The sequence below is a fragment of the Lytechinus pictus genome, chromosome 10, assembly GCF_037042905.1.
Source record: "Lytechinus pictus isolate F3 Inbred chromosome 10, Lp3.0, whole genome shotgun sequence".
In the NCBI taxonomy this organism is placed as follows: domain Eukaryota; kingdom Metazoa; phylum Echinodermata; class Echinoidea; order Temnopleuroida; family Toxopneustidae; genus Lytechinus; species Lytechinus pictus.
In genome coordinates, this window is record NC_087254.1 from 11704104 (window position 1) to 11719672 (window position 15569).

Sequence of the window (15569 nt, forward strand, 5' to 3'; positions counted from 1 at the left end):
TTAGTCCCAGATAATCATCGAACCGAATTTATATATCCAATTTAGCTTTTCCGTAGTCGAATTAGATCTTTATTATACAGATAATTGTGAGCCAAGTTGAACAGAAAATTTATGGACTGTATAATATAGAGGGCGGGGGGCAAGGGAACTTTTCCATTATGGCAACTACCATGGAAACTTTGATTATGATTGGCTGCTGAGCCCTGTTGCCATGGTAGTTGCCATTATGGCAAAGTTATAACAATTGCAAGTCCATTATGTAACGGGCCCCAGATCAGTGTCAAAATGTCATCAGAATTAGATGTAAAAATAGAAAGTGATGATATTTGAAAATTTTACTTATTTCACAAAACGGTGATGCAAATAAGTCGAAGCTGTAACTCAATCACAATTTCTTTTTGTAATTTAATTGTATGATTGCATACAATATTTTTTTGGCAGATTTTGCAGGAAAACGTTCATCGAATCACAAAAGATTAAAAGAGAGGTAAACCCACATGTTCTAGGAGCAATCAATCTTTGTTTCACATAACGACGAGAAAGTTTGAAATGTTCTTTGATAATTATTTTGTGTAATTTTTTTTTTTTAATAGTGGGTGACGTCATTTGTTTCCGTGACAATCGTAACGATTAGGACGTTCACAAGCCATAAATGTTTGATGAAATCATGCAAAACTTTACCCAACTTTTTTTTTGCGCCCCCAATGTAAGGGGGCGCTCCGGCCCCCTATCCACCTATGTAATGTCTCCCGGATGAAGAGGTTCGATTGATATTGCAATTGAGCTCTTCTTGGAATATTCGAATTAAAATAAATGGTACATGAGTAACATGACTCCCTTGAAATAAATAAACACGGTAAAGGAGACATTCAAATGGCGGGTTTTTTTTTTATTGTACAACATTTCATGTAATTACATATAAGTTTAAAAACATAGAGACCACACACACTCACAAATGCATACACATACAAATATAATAATTAGATACAATTCACGACACATCCAAAATTGTCTCACAGCTACACGATCAGTTCAAATCGTATTTAAAAAATTGACATTGTCTTATCATTTTGAAGAGTACTTATCGAATTCAGCTTCCTTTTTAATGCAGCTATGCTTTGCTTTTTGTCATACTAACAATAAAATAATGTAGAAAAGCTGCTCAGAGTATTGACCAAATTATACGATGTTTTACAAGGGCGATATGGATCCTGATCAAATATGATTGGCTGAAATGTATCACGTGATCAATCATGTATTTTACTAATGACTTGTTCTATTGACCGGTTATAGTTTGGAGGTGAGGGTGGTTTATAAATTACAAAGTACCCATCACTATCTTATAAAACAAATATTAGGCCTATATCATCTGGCTCGGGATTGAACAGCCAAAAGCCCTCGGCTGTACCTCGGGAGTTTTAGAACTGTTCCAGTGGTACCTCGTGTGAGTAATTCTTACTGATCCCCTCCGTGGTGTGTGTTATTTTTGTATATCCTTCACAGAAATAGTGTGAAAGTATAGTTGTTGGATTGGCTGGTATTGGAATATGACCGCAAACTGGAAAAGGAAATATCAATGACGGATCAAGTTCACTAGACTTAAGATTTAAACAAAGACATGTATCATCAAAATCGCATTACATCCGAGAGCGCATAAGTTTTTTTTTCGGTATTTCACTGCACACGCGTGTTATACCACGTGATCTCTCCGAGTTCTATTTGATCAAACTGAAAGTTACGCCCTGTTCTCGTGTGGATCCCAAACCAAAGTCACGGGACACGAACTTTTGAGGAAAACAATAGAAAAAAAAACCAATGCAATGTGAAAATGACTCAAAAGAAAATGACTTCCTTCCCCTGGTGCAATCTTGTCTGGAATATCAATCTGTGGTTCCGACTGGAAAACCAACTTCCCGATTTGGTGACTTCTTCACCTTTCTTTTTACTCTATCGGTACATGGATGGGGTGCACAGTCTTGCCAGCCACATCGTACAACACCAGGGCTCCGTAACACAAAGGTTTGCAATCAATCGCTAAATACCAATGACCAATCAAGATCATTGTTGCATGCACACTTTGTTTAAAATACTGACCGGGAACCAATTAGTGCGGTTCTTTCATATTTGCGATTCATCGCAAACCTATGTGTTACGGGACCAGGGGACTGTTTATCAACATTTTTCATCAACATTTTTGTCTGACAACTTGTCAGATCTGACATCTTTCCTTGATTTTGATTGGCAGAGCCGCACTGTTACTATAGTAACTGTCGGATAAAATGGGACTTGTCGGATAAAACGTCCGACAAGTCCTTTCATGAAACGCTCCCCTGGGCTCTATTTTAAAACAAATGCTCGTGTGACATTGATATTGATTAGTCAGTTCATTTAGCGATTGATCGTCAATCTTTGTGCTACGGAGCCCAGGGGAGCGTTTCATGAAAGGACTTGTCAGACGTTTTATCCGACAAGTCCTATTTTATCCGACAGTCACCATAGTAACATTGCTTATCAGCCAATCAAAATCAAAGAAAGATGTCAGATCTAACAACATGTCGGACAAAAATGTTTATGAAATGCTCCCCTGATAGAGTCTGCTCAGATTTTGGGGGTACCTTCCCCATTATGCAGCATTTTATTCACGTACTCTTTCTTAACAATATTAAAGCATTTATCCAATGTTGGTCATTTATGTTGGTAGGTCACGTTGGGATTTCTCAACTCCTCCGAAGATAATCTTCCAAACAACGTCATTTTCCGATTTAGTTTAAATGACCGTAATAAGTAATATCGAACTACACCGTACGTATGTTTACAATAATTGTTTATCAGAAGTTATGCAAATCGGAGAATATTACACACGTACAATGTTGGGCAACATGTTGGTAAAAAATATATATATATTCTGGGGCCCGTTGCAGAAAGAGTTGCAATCAATCGCAACTCTAAAAATCATGCACAACTGATTTTCAACCAATCAACAGCGCGCATTTGGGACTTGCGATTGATTTTTTGACTTGCGTTTAAACGCAACTCTTTCTGCAACGGACCCCTGCTGGGCAATTATTATCCAATTGAGCAAATTTACTACCCAATTATTAGTTTTTATTACCCAATTTGGGCAGATTATAACCAAAAGTTGTGTGGACAGTATGTTGCCCAGGGTTGGTTGAAAGTTGGGCATTTTTTGCCCAACTGTTTGTGTAGAGTAGAGTGTAGAGGTCCCTCATTCTGCAGCCGTTCATTTTTTTGGGGGGGAGGGTGATGGTAGACAAGCCTTCTTCAAATCCGATAATAGCCCTTCTCCTGAATCTATAACATGTGAGTGCTGAGGGCACTATTCAAGACAACTTAATTTTATAAAATACTATAGATAGAACGTTCAGATGGGTGAATGGTTCACTCGAAATGGTTCACTTTTTTTTTCGTGTAAAAATTTCGTTGATCAAGCCCGACGACCAACGTGATCCCATGATGATAATGTGTTCTTAGTTTCACCCTAAACCAGCCTTTATTATGAAATAACCAATCATCAATAAGTGTCTCTTCTGAAAATGGTCATGTAAAATCAAATCCTGTGCTACGAATTTAATACGAAAAATCACTCATCACCGAAAAGGATACACGATCTGAAGGCCTTGGTTTTTACGCGACTCGTACATTTCGTTATGATTTAAGTTGATTCAATGAACTGTGATGTACATGTAGATATATTGAATATGACATTTTATAAAAACAAATAATTCCCCGTTTATTTCTATGAATCAAAATCATAACATTAAAATACAACTAATCTAATATTTCATAAATATCAATTATCAGAAGGATAAAGGTTTGAACATTGCATCATAATTTCACTTAAGAATAAATAATTATACTTGTAAGATAAATAAAGAATATTCAGCGGATGATTATTATATTACATGGAAGGCATTTTCATAACACTTCATTTATTTTGATAGGTAGGCCTATTTAATAAATTTCAATATCTATAATAAACTGGACCTCAAGAAGTAAAACAAAAATCATGGCTGAGCATCAAGCTCAGAAACTAAGCAAAACAACTTTGTTCCAGATACTGCAGAGTGCAGATAGAAAGTGGTGCATATGGTATCCGAATACCAATATGTAAAGAAAAGATATAATTACGCCATGAACAAGAAAAGATATGTTAATTAACGTACATGTAGGATCACATAATATGAACTTGGAAAGAAACTTTAAGCGTCTTTCGGTGGCTGCGGAACGGTTTTCGAAGTGGCGGGCTGCAAAAAACACAATTGGTAATTTTTACGATTTTTGTAGACGTTTATTGAAACAAATGGGAGCGCCCCATCCCGGTTACGCGGCCCCCCGTAAAATTCTCCCTTCTTTGGACCATGTCAAAGGTGTGCTATGCAATGCAACTTATGCAAGAATTGCAACCAAGAAAATAAATTAATGAAAATTAAATTATCCCGATGGACTTGACTAACGCCAGAAATAATAAAATGGCGCTTTAAATTGCAAAGCCATGAGCTTCAGATGCAAATAAGCAACATTCTCATAATATCATCACTATTAGGATAATAATACTGAGCGGTGATACAAGTATTAACAAACCAGGTCAAAAAAAGAGTGAAAATACACCTTTTTCTCTTTGCCAGGAGTTCTTGTATCGCGTCACTGCAATGTTCATCTCTTAATTTCAGGCGGCATACACCTTCCTCATGAAAATCTTGCAGGGGCGCCGAGCAGGTTCGTCGGGAGCCGCGCACATTTGTCTCACCCGCGGTGCTTGACCATGGTCAAACATTTTTAGCCAAGTCTGAATTCGAGAGTCTATAGAATTCTACACTTTGTGAGATTTATGTCTTGGCGTCTTCCTCTGTTTGGTGATGATGTCCATCTGGAGGGGGAGCTCCAGCATGATGGGCATGTCGAGCTCGTCGGCGGCTCCGATCACCTCCTCGTCCAGGGTTTCGATGTAAGCTTGCTTGCAGCAGCGTTGGAATTCTTCAGAAAGCCTAGGTACAGCTCCAGAGACGCATTTGCTGTGTTGCCTTAACTCGATGTAGCGCTGTCGATCTTCCCTCGTGATCTTGAAGTTGCCCATTCTGTTCGGGTCGTGCCTAGGAGAAGGAGTAAATCAATAGAATAGAAGAATTATGATTATTGTTTATCCTCTATATGTTCTTTATAACATCAAGAAACTAATTGGTTTCATCATCGTTTTGTAAGGTTCAATGGGACAATGAAAACTATCACTTTATAGTGATGCACTTCAAAAATATAACAGACGTAACAACGGGACATTGACCGTTGAAACCACTTTCCCTAATCACTGATGTTTTGATGATTTACTTGCTGTTGAGAGATGTTACGGGCCTTTGTTTAAGACGAATTCGAAATTCTTGATAATGACAGCTATAGAATCTTTCGTTTTCAAGATATCCTTTGACATACTCTGGAACTCAATATATATATCACGTGTGTTTTCGGCGTGATCTACAAGTGGATTTTCACGACACGTAGTCAGTAGTATTATAAACAACTCACTGATAACCGAAGTCGCGTGATGTTTTCCCAGTGTGTTGTATCATTCAGTGAAGAAATATATGTTTATGTTTCAGACAAGCCGTAATCATGATAATGATCACCGTCGATAGACGGCTTCCATTCGCTGATTCTGGAAAACATCCACATTATTCCATCTATTGACGGCTACCCCTCCCCCTCCACGTCCTTTTCTATTCTCTCTTTATCTGTCAACATTCTATTTTGATAACAAAGCTCGTGTCCGAATTACCCTATTTTATTCTGGCATATTCCTGTGCAAAACACTGTCTTCTTTCAAACTCTTGTTTTCTCTTTCCATAACTCAGAGCAAATTTTTCGGGGTATTTGTGGATAATCCTAATGAGAAAAAAAGGGTAGGTACTACAAAATAAAATAAAGTATAAAGAGGTCGTACCTCATAAGAACTTGTGGTCTGTAGTTCTCAGGAGTACAGAGGAATCCACTACGTCCTGCCCTAGCTCCCAAAACACAACACTGACTTTCCGTTTCACGATAACGCGTCGACAACGTCGTCAACTTTTGCGTCAGCGTTGTCGTCGTCAGATCATCGGTGACGAAAGCTTCCGTAGTCGCCTCTGGACTTTCGTTCGTTGGAACCCCGCTGCTAAACTCGCCAACCGGTTCGGCGTCCCTCAGTCGTTGTCGTTCCTCCTCCGCCCTATATCTCTCTTCCTCTGCCTGAAGTCGTAGTCTTTCCCTCATCAAGAACTCTGCAGGGAGAACAATCAATATTAAATAATAGTTAATTTCATTGTTATCAACATCAAGAAACAACACCATCCCACTTTTCTCTCTCATTAGACCAATCATGGAATCATGGTTATAAAACAACAAGAACACTTGAACTTCCAGGACCATATCGAGGGTCTTGGACCCCAGTCACGAGGGTCGAGCACTTCGTGATCAAGATGTAAGCTGTACGCGTTAATTCCGTGTCAGTTGCAAATCATCTATAATCAATGACCAAAGTTGGCTTGTCTGTATAGAGTTTTCGCGGCATTTTTTTTTCTCGTAAGATTTTCGGGTGGTTTGCTTGTTTTTGTTCTTGAAGGGGGTCAAGGTGTTGGTGAGCTTTCGTTGCATAAACTGCGAAAAAGTCATCTAATCATAGCAGCACTACTTGACAAAAAAATCAAGAAAAACAAAACCCAAACCCAAATGCACCTCAAGGTTTGTTCTAATCCCATACAAAAAAAAAAAATCTTGAATGATTTGGACCTCAGTGGCCTCTCTATTGATTTGAAGGGGAAAAAACATCCACCTGTGCAAGACAACAGTATGCTATCTAGGACAGAACTATGAAAAAAGGGCGAAAGGTGAAAAGGAGAAAAAGAAGAAAAGAAGAGGATTGATTTTCTGACTTTGGCAGTTTGCATCTTTAAGGTCCACAATAACTCCGGTGTTTCAATACTTTCTTGGACGTCAACAGAACATAAAGTTTAAAATTTGATGATGAAGACATGTTTGACAGAGGTGATTTTTTTTTTCTGACGAATTAACAAGAACGTTATTTTCCCTAATTTAGCGCCGGACATTGGGAGGGGCGCCCCCGTCTGGATTCCCTAAGCATTTTCGCTTTTGAGACATGTCGTTGCGTAATTTATTTCCCGGACGATGGCGCCAGGAAAAGTTTAACAAGTTTGAGGAAATCGAGTGACTGATGGACTCTTTAGTCTGTTTTGAAGAGCACAATCTTAAACATTTGACGTGTTTGGGTGAAATTGGAACATGTTTTTTAAACAAAAATCTTTTTTAAGTTTATCGAAATTATCTATGTGACATGTCACACACGAGGGAATGAGAACGCTGTTTCGAACTACATAATCTATCAAAGTCCAGGTTCTCTTTTTCTTCTTCTCTTTATTTTTTATGTGTTTTTACCTCAAACTGCAACCCATTCCGAAAATGATTGTAAACGTTGATAGGTCTACTTGATACCATTGCAGGTTGTACAAATGATTTAATGATTTTCATGTCCAGGGGCGGATCCAGTAGTTTCGAAAAGGGGGCACATTTTCCCCAAGGAAAAAAATTGACAAGCAAAAAGTATTCACTTTCAAAAGGGGGGCACACTTCTATTTTAACGGCATTTTTACATTACAAATTTTAATTGTGCCTCTCAAACGGGGAGAGGGCACGGGCCGGCTTTGCCTTGCCCCCCCCCCCCCCCCCTGGATCCGCCAGTGGTCATGTCTGGTTTCAGCTAACCCATAAAACGCATTTAGAAAATTTATTGTTCAGAACAAAAAAATCATCATTTTAGCCGTACATGAAATAGTTCGGAATAAGGACGTTTTATCAAGTAAAGTGGATGCTGTACTAGGCTAACCCATCAAAAACTCGTCAACTGAGACATAGGGCCTATACGAAACTGCTCGAAATAAGGAAAGACGACAAAGGACATTAAGTGAAGTGAATGTTGTCATGTTGCGACTCATCATGATCTCTTCGCCTGACCTTGAGATAAGGGTCACTTTGAAGGATATCACTACACGGGGATCCGTGAAAAAAAAAAGCGTAAGAAGAATATTTGCCAATATTCAGTTCTCATGCAATACCCAATAATCTTTTAACCTATAAACTGCTGCTGAAACTGGGTTAGCATATAGATGAACATTTGCATGTAACAGTCCCGTATAACAGTCTCTTAAAGTACTCCCCCTGCTAAGTTAGTTCTGCAAAATTATTGTGTTATTACATCTCTTGAGCAACGTTGCAAAGGGGGTAAATCGGCCTGATATCGAAGGTACTTTATAAATTATAATTGTTGAAAAATAATAATGAAAGAATTTATTTTTTTAATTCCATTTGTTTTTCGCCCCATCCGAATCAGTTCAGTAGCGATCATGTTAGTTTAATAAAAGCGTCTTTACGTTTTGATCTAAAAAATAAGAAGTGTGTCACGCAATGAACCTAACAATCGCATACTTATGATTAAATCATCCAAATAATGTCACATACTTGAGAATGACAATATCTTCAGGTGTCTTACCGATCCGAAGAAGTTCTCAGATTGAATTTCCAACAAAATGCTGAGGTGAAAATTGGAACGCAAATAAACCTCCACCCTAAAGATCAAAGGTGCTCAATTGCATTCCATTTACTGATTTACATTCCTGTCATAAGATTCTTTGAAGAGTAAAGTATCAATTTGACCTTTGTGAAAGAGTGGAAATATTCTCATATTTTTTGCTGATTCGATTGATCCCATTCTGGTGACCCAGCTGAGAGCGCATCACATAATCAGATAACAACATAGGTACCATACTTTTGGTTTGGTAGGAAGGTAGTCAACAAGTCTCGCGACACAGTGAACTCGTTGGTGGGTTCTTCTGTTGCTTGAAGCGAGTTTTCGCAATTGCATGCAACGGGGACGGATTCTAGAACATAGTCAATGCATTGAAAATGCCCGTCAAATCACAATGAACAGCTGACAGGTCTTTGTCGAAAGTTGGTGAACCGGGACAGCAAATCGTCCTATATAAGATTCGGAGCGGACGAAAAAAAATCAAATATGTCGTTTCTCCAGAGTCACGGATGAAACTGCTGTTTTGATTCACCAATTGTCGACAAAGACTGCTTTGTCACGACTCATGAAGGGCTTTTGACAAAAGATTCTCTATGTTCCAGAAAACATCTGCGTAGTGGTTGCGAAACTGTCTAGACTCACATCAACAAACACAAAACCAACTCCAAACCGACCGACTACACTGTTAAAAAAAAACTGATTTTACAGAAAAAAGGAGATTTTGCAGAAAGCAATAACAGAAAATTCTGTAAATTCATAAAACATGATTTTTTTTTTCTGCAATTTAACAGAACATGTCTGTTTAAAAAGGGGGAAATGGTAAGATTACAGGTGTTCTCGAGACTCTGCTGCAGGAACTTCTTTTATTTTAAGGATAAATGCTAACAGTGTACGTGTCTCTCGAAATAAATAATTCTGGTAATGGGTTTGATCCTTCTGAAGTAGGATTCGTTGGTGTGACTGTGCATTATGTGTTGGATCTACAAGGAATTACCAAATCAATCATACTACTCATTTTACGATATCATTTTGCTTATTTCAGTAATTATTAAGGTCATTATTATTAGGGTTCATTTCTATAATTAATCCCATCGCAATTCGAAATATTTCACCTTTAATTATATTTCAAAAATTAAATGTTAGCATTTATTTTTGTTTTAAGGACACCATAATACAACTCTGTTCAACTTGTAAGCAACTTTGATCATTCTATGGGAGGATGGACAGATAGTAAACGGATTTCTGGTGTCCGGATTATAGTGAAAGCTGTAAAAATAAATGGCTCCACTTTAATCAGAGGGTCAGCGTTCTGATTCGCACATTACTGAAAGTGGAGGTATCGTGGCCTGTGGTATGTGCGCCTGACAAAGTCCAGGGTTCGATTCCCAACACAACATTCCTCTCATTGAGAGCCATAAAAACTATTTGTAGTGCCAAAAAAGTCGGTTATAAACCCGAGTAAAGACTCTTTGGGGGGTTTTTGCGCTCGTTTGTTTAATCTTTCGTGACGTAAATCAGATTCTGTAGAACAATATGCCCCCTCCCCGCGCGTTTGTCAAATCTTTCGTGACATAAATAATATATTTTAGAACAAAATGCCCACCCCCTCCCTTTAGAAAATCTTAGATCCGCCCATGATAGCCTTTAGTAATAGATATTGTCGGTCTGGACGCGGTAACACAAAGGATAGCGATTAATCGCTTAATGAAATGACCAATTAAGATCATCGTTGCATGCGCATTTTGCTAAGTAGAATATGAACCAATCAGAATTGATCTTTTAAATTAGCGATCAATCGCTGACCTGAGTGTTACGGGACCCTGGAGTTGGTTTCGCCGGTGAGACTGCATTTGAATCTTGCCTCAAATAAATGAAAATGATACCAACAACAGCTAAAATGAGAAGCATTTTGGACGGTGGGGGCATTATGCTCTTTTATAGTTATGAGCAGTTTTCGTTTTGTCGGGCATTTTATTTCTAAAAAAATAAAATGATTATATTGAATCGTTAAAAAATTACTCTTTAAGGAGACCCAACAGGTACATTAATTTTGCTTTGTCACGGTGATTGTGAGCCAGAAATATAGATTAACATTACACATGCCACTGTTCACCCCCTCCCTCTCTCTCTTTATTCCTCGTGTTGCTATGACAAAACTCTATTATCGTTTTTCCATCAGCATTTGACTGTTTCGATGGGCCGTTTTAAGATAAACACACCTTCCGTGTTTAGCTTCCTTCCTTCCCATACAGACTAAACTGGATTTTCTCGATGAGTACACTCACAGGTCAGCCGAAAGATTGGGCACCCCCCCCCCCCTTTGGTTGGCAACAAAATACAGCATGAATACAGAACATATATAAATATTATGACAAAGTATCTGAAAACAAGTTATGTAGGCCCTATGACTATGAAAACTATCTCAGAATTAATGAGTGTTTTTACACTCGTCACCCCCCCCCCCTTCTCTCTCTCTCTCTCTCTCTCTCACAGTCTGTATCCCCATCCCTTTTACTCTCTTGCATAAAATATTATTTAGAGCGTGTTTTGCGTCCCTGCTCTCTTTAGCGACTCTGGACTCTGAAGACTGCTTGCAAACTTTCTTTGGGGGCGGGTGGGTTTCTTTTTTAGCCTTTTACTTTCGTCACTTGCGAAAGAAAAATGGGGAACCAAAAACTCTTAACTGATGCCTGATAGTGTTTTATCCTCAGCAGAAAATTATCCGTTTATTACGAAAATAGAAAGAATTCCCACAAGGAAAAGGGACTCTCCCTTATTTACGGAAGTTGAATTAACATGATCGAGATACAAGAGTTAAGGCTATTTTAACAGGTCTGGAACCTTTTCAAGAAATATATACATAAACCGGCCGGAGAGATTTCTAGAGAAATAATGTTAATCCATTTCCTTCAGAAAATTAACCTAGGTACGACGGTGGTTCCTATAATAATGATATTCTCAGAAACGGAATTACAGAATTTTTAGTACCTGGTAATATGCGAATTTAAATGAATTTTCTAAAATGAAAAAAAAGTAATATTATTCAATTATTTAATATATTGCTATAAAAAGAGAATCCATGAAACATCTGGGGTCCGTTTCATAAAGAGTTACAACTGGTGCCATTATGGCAACTACCATGGCAATAGGGCTCAGCATCCAATCAAAATCAAGGTTACCATGGTAGTTGCCATAATGGCAAAGTTACAACAGTTGCAATTCTTTTTAATCAGGCCCCAGATTAGGCCTTGCTGCTAGTTTAATCAACCTATCGAGAAACTCCACGCAATGTCACGTCGTGTTAATATTGTTATTAATTCCATAATTTCGCAAGAATAACTGCTATGAAATATTTGATTTTCGTTGGAGCTTGATATCAGCAGCTACAAGACCCCCTTACTGCGCTCGAGGTTAATAGCATGCAACAATCTCGTTATTTGTCCCTCAAATTCGAATGTCGACTTGAATTACGACGCTGCTTTTCATAAACCAGTTGACAACTTTCTTGGGCATGTTGGGTATGTTGTGGTTTGATAACTGATTTCCTGCCATCCCCTTCTCCACCAAAAGACCTCTTGGAGGTTACATTCTAACATGAAAAATGCTATCTATGGTTAATGCTGCTGGGTTTAAAGTTTGATGGATAATAATGTGCTGGCGTTTGATTGTTTTCTTTCTTTCTTTTCCTTTTTATTGCATTATATACGCCATCATTTCAAAATTACTATAGACATACAGTACAAAAAGACTGAGAGTCCAAATTGCAGTCATGTTAATTTGTGCAATTTGATATCGAAATTCAAGTTCCATTGTTATTATTCATTTCTATCTCTTTTTTAGTTTCGTTTATTAGTCGAGAACAGAGATACTCGTAATTCCATGCAAGGTGTTCCAAATGATGATGGTGTGGAGGTGGTGATGAGGAGAATGGTAGTGGTGGATGAGGATGGTGGTGGTGATGACGATGATGATGATGGTTATGATGATGACGGTTGTGGTGAGGAATATGGTTGTGGTGGTGATGATGATGGCTGTCGATAATAATGATGAGGATGATGGTGATGATGATGAGGGTGATGATAATGATTATGATGATGACGATGATAATGGTGGTGGTTGTGTTGATGCTGATGATGGTGCTGGTGATCATGATGGTGGCGGTGATGATGATGATGATGATACGGATAATGGTAGTGGTGGCTGCGGTGGCGTATGGTACTGCTCCTGAAGCAGCATGGTTGTCATAATGAAAAACGATGGTGTTCGTACTCGCTATGAATGGCTGTTAAAATCTTATCGGACCCAGTTAGTTGCCCTGATGAATATCCCATTCACCTTTCCCGATATTTGTGTAAACAAGTTTGCATCACGGTGACCTCACTCTTCTCATTCTCCTAGGTAGCGTAGCAATCTCATGAGGAAATTTGTGGCTAAAGAAATTTAGAAACCAGTGTGCATGAACTTCGCACATGCACTTGCATGTGAGCCGAGATGAGCTTCGCAATGAGTTTATATCATAACTTGCAGGTTGTTTACTTCGCGAGCATCTGCATTTAATTGCCTCTCGACTCGCAGAGACGACCTTGCTTCGCAGGGTTAAATAGGGGGCATGCACTTGACGATTGACCCCTCTCATAATTCCCAGGGACCCTCCTTCCCTCTATCACTCTCATTCTCTTCCCTCCACCTCTCCCTCTCTCTCTCCATAGTAGGTCCATGCTCTCTCTCACTGGGGCTGCATGAGCTGCGGGATGGGCTGGCCCCCTCCCCCAATTATTTTTCAGTTAATATGTACAGAAACGTGAAAATAAATCACAATCAAATCAAGATACTTAGACACGATAAGCCCCTCCCCCATACCCACACACTTCCGAATTCCGTCTGCGCCCCCTCCTTTCTTTTCCCCTGGCCCCCTCTCCTCGCTTTCTTCCTCTTCTACATCAGCCCTTTTCTTGTTTGGTGGTATAAGGTAATAAAATTGTCCTATATCTTACCCCCCCCCCTCCTTGTGCATCCATCCACATATCTTTCTCCACCGTTTCAGTAGGTTTTGTTATATCACCGTTTATTATCTCGTGTGTTTAATATTCATTTTCCCGCGCAAAGCTCATAAACAATGCGAATATCTCAAACATCACGATCGATGATGACAAAAGGTATTTTCGAACATAAATTAGAATCTACATCAAGCTTAAGATCTATCAATCAATAAGGATTACGGGGTCACGGATTGACTCGGCTCAAATATTTTAACAACCATACACAACTGACACCTGCGATCAAGGAATATAGGTGTGACGAATAATATAGTTTTTTAAGAAATGCACAGCAATACAGCAGAACGAAAAATCAAGCTAATGGACCAGGAATCACAATGCAATATTTACAATAATTTAACGACTTTGTATTTACAGCCTGATGACAAATTAAGGATGTGTTGCAAGAAACTTACGATCAATTGCAGGTCTATTTTAGGTCCCTAAATCATTCACATGTCTTGCAATTAATTGCAAATTCATTATTGATTGCTAATCTGCTCCTTGATACAAGGAGCGTATAATCTGATTTGCTACAGCTAAAATTGATCTATCAATTTTTAAAATTGTAACCGAATATTCGTGATTAATTGCAAAGATTTTCTTGCAACACCTACTAAGAACGATTTCCGCCTTCCATGCCTTTTGCAAAATTTAATCGTTGTAATATCTAAATAAACGTTAAAGACGTTAACACTTAAACTGTATAAATATGTCTCTTTTTTTGGTTTAAATGAATTTGAACTTGAATTAACTTCGAAAGTCTACATTTCAGTTACTTTGCATATTCGGGAAGCGGTCTACCCTTATGTTTGTTCCATGGATTTGAAGCAAATTCTGGAGTATGTTCTTACCCCATTAAATTTGAAGTTTGACACAGATTATGTGTGTATAGTCTAGACTGTTCTTACTGTTGGTTGAGGTTTCAAACAAAATCGTTGAACCTTTCATAAAGGCCTACTTCTCCCCAATTTGCAATATTTACAAATTAGTGAATGTTTATCATACCTTCGAGTGGATCTGTGAATCTTACTGCCGAGACGATGGTTGAATACGAGAAGAAAAACAAGAGAAATTGAAGTACTGTCGACCTCATGGTGATCGTGGTGATTTTTAAGTCTCCAAGTCCTGAGAAGTAACGATTTGAGTTAAATCGAATACTTAAAAATCCAACCTCCAAGCGAGGGTTGATGAACTGAACACGTGGAAATACCGGCGTTCTTCTCCTAAATCTAATTCAATGATTCTATCATAAAACCACCCCTACGGGTCCTGAAAGAAATGATTCTGAATAAGCTTGCTTGTACTTGTAGACCTGAGCTGTATTGTCAAAAGTAAATTGTTGAATTAATTGTCAATCTTCTTCCACTTTTGAAAACATTCGATGTTGTCTTGGCTAGTATTGATCAATTTTGTTTCAAACAAGGCGAGCAGCTTTCGTGTTTGTGCGGCGATCGAAGCTGATACTAATAATCCAACGTGAATAGACGCAGCGGGTTATCAAATAAAAACATCACAGGCTCCACCCACTTTCATGACTTTGTTGTGATTATCGGCGAACAGGTGGACGGTGCCGCGCGCTCATTGGACGTGAGCCAAAAGTGGTACGACATTTCGACCAATGAGACGCGCGGATGGCTCGGGTGGCGCACGCCCCTTCACACACCCCCTCCGCGGTGAGTTACGGCTTTGTTGTTGTTTTGCGGTTGAGTGAATCACGATGTAAACATAAATTGAAAAGTGGGGGTTCTTATTGTCCGTCTATTTGACCCCAGATCGGTGTCAGGGCTATCGGATGATATTATTTTCGAGGGAAACATGTCGGAAGAAGGAAAGCGCTGGAAGGAAGAAATAAAGGAACTATACGTCTTTTTATTTTGGAGGGGTAGGGCAAAAGAAAGTGATTGGCATAGAGATATATTATTAGTATATATCTCTATGGTGAT

At 38.7% G+C, this 15569-nt stretch overlaps 1 protein-coding gene across 3 annotated transcripts; it reads right to left on the reverse strand.

Moving 5' to 3' along the window:
- Positions 1 to 868: 868 nt before the first annotated feature.
- LOC129270172 (uncharacterized) lies at positions 869 to 15104 on the reverse strand. Of its 3 annotated transcripts, none has more exons than XR_010294799.1 (4): positions 14632 to 15104; positions 5954 to 6269; positions 2553 to 5111; positions 869 to 2267 (listed from the first exon to the last, which is right to left on the reverse strand). XR_010294799.1 is itself a non-coding variant. In XM_064105340.1 (3 exons), exons 1-3 carry the CDS (start codon positions 14717 to 14719, stop codon positions 4832 to 4834), a joined length of 684 nt encoding a protein of 227 aa, XP_063961410.1. In that variant the 5' UTR covers positions 14720 to 15104; the 3' UTR covers positions 869 to 4831. The 3 variants fall into 3 exon arrangements, 1 of the variants encoding a protein (XP_063961410.1); XR_010294798.1 differs by having other exon boundaries at positions 869 to 2258; positions 2495 to 5111; XM_064105340.1 differs by having other exon boundaries at positions 869 to 5111.
- Positions 15105 to 15569: the final 465 nt, after the last annotated feature.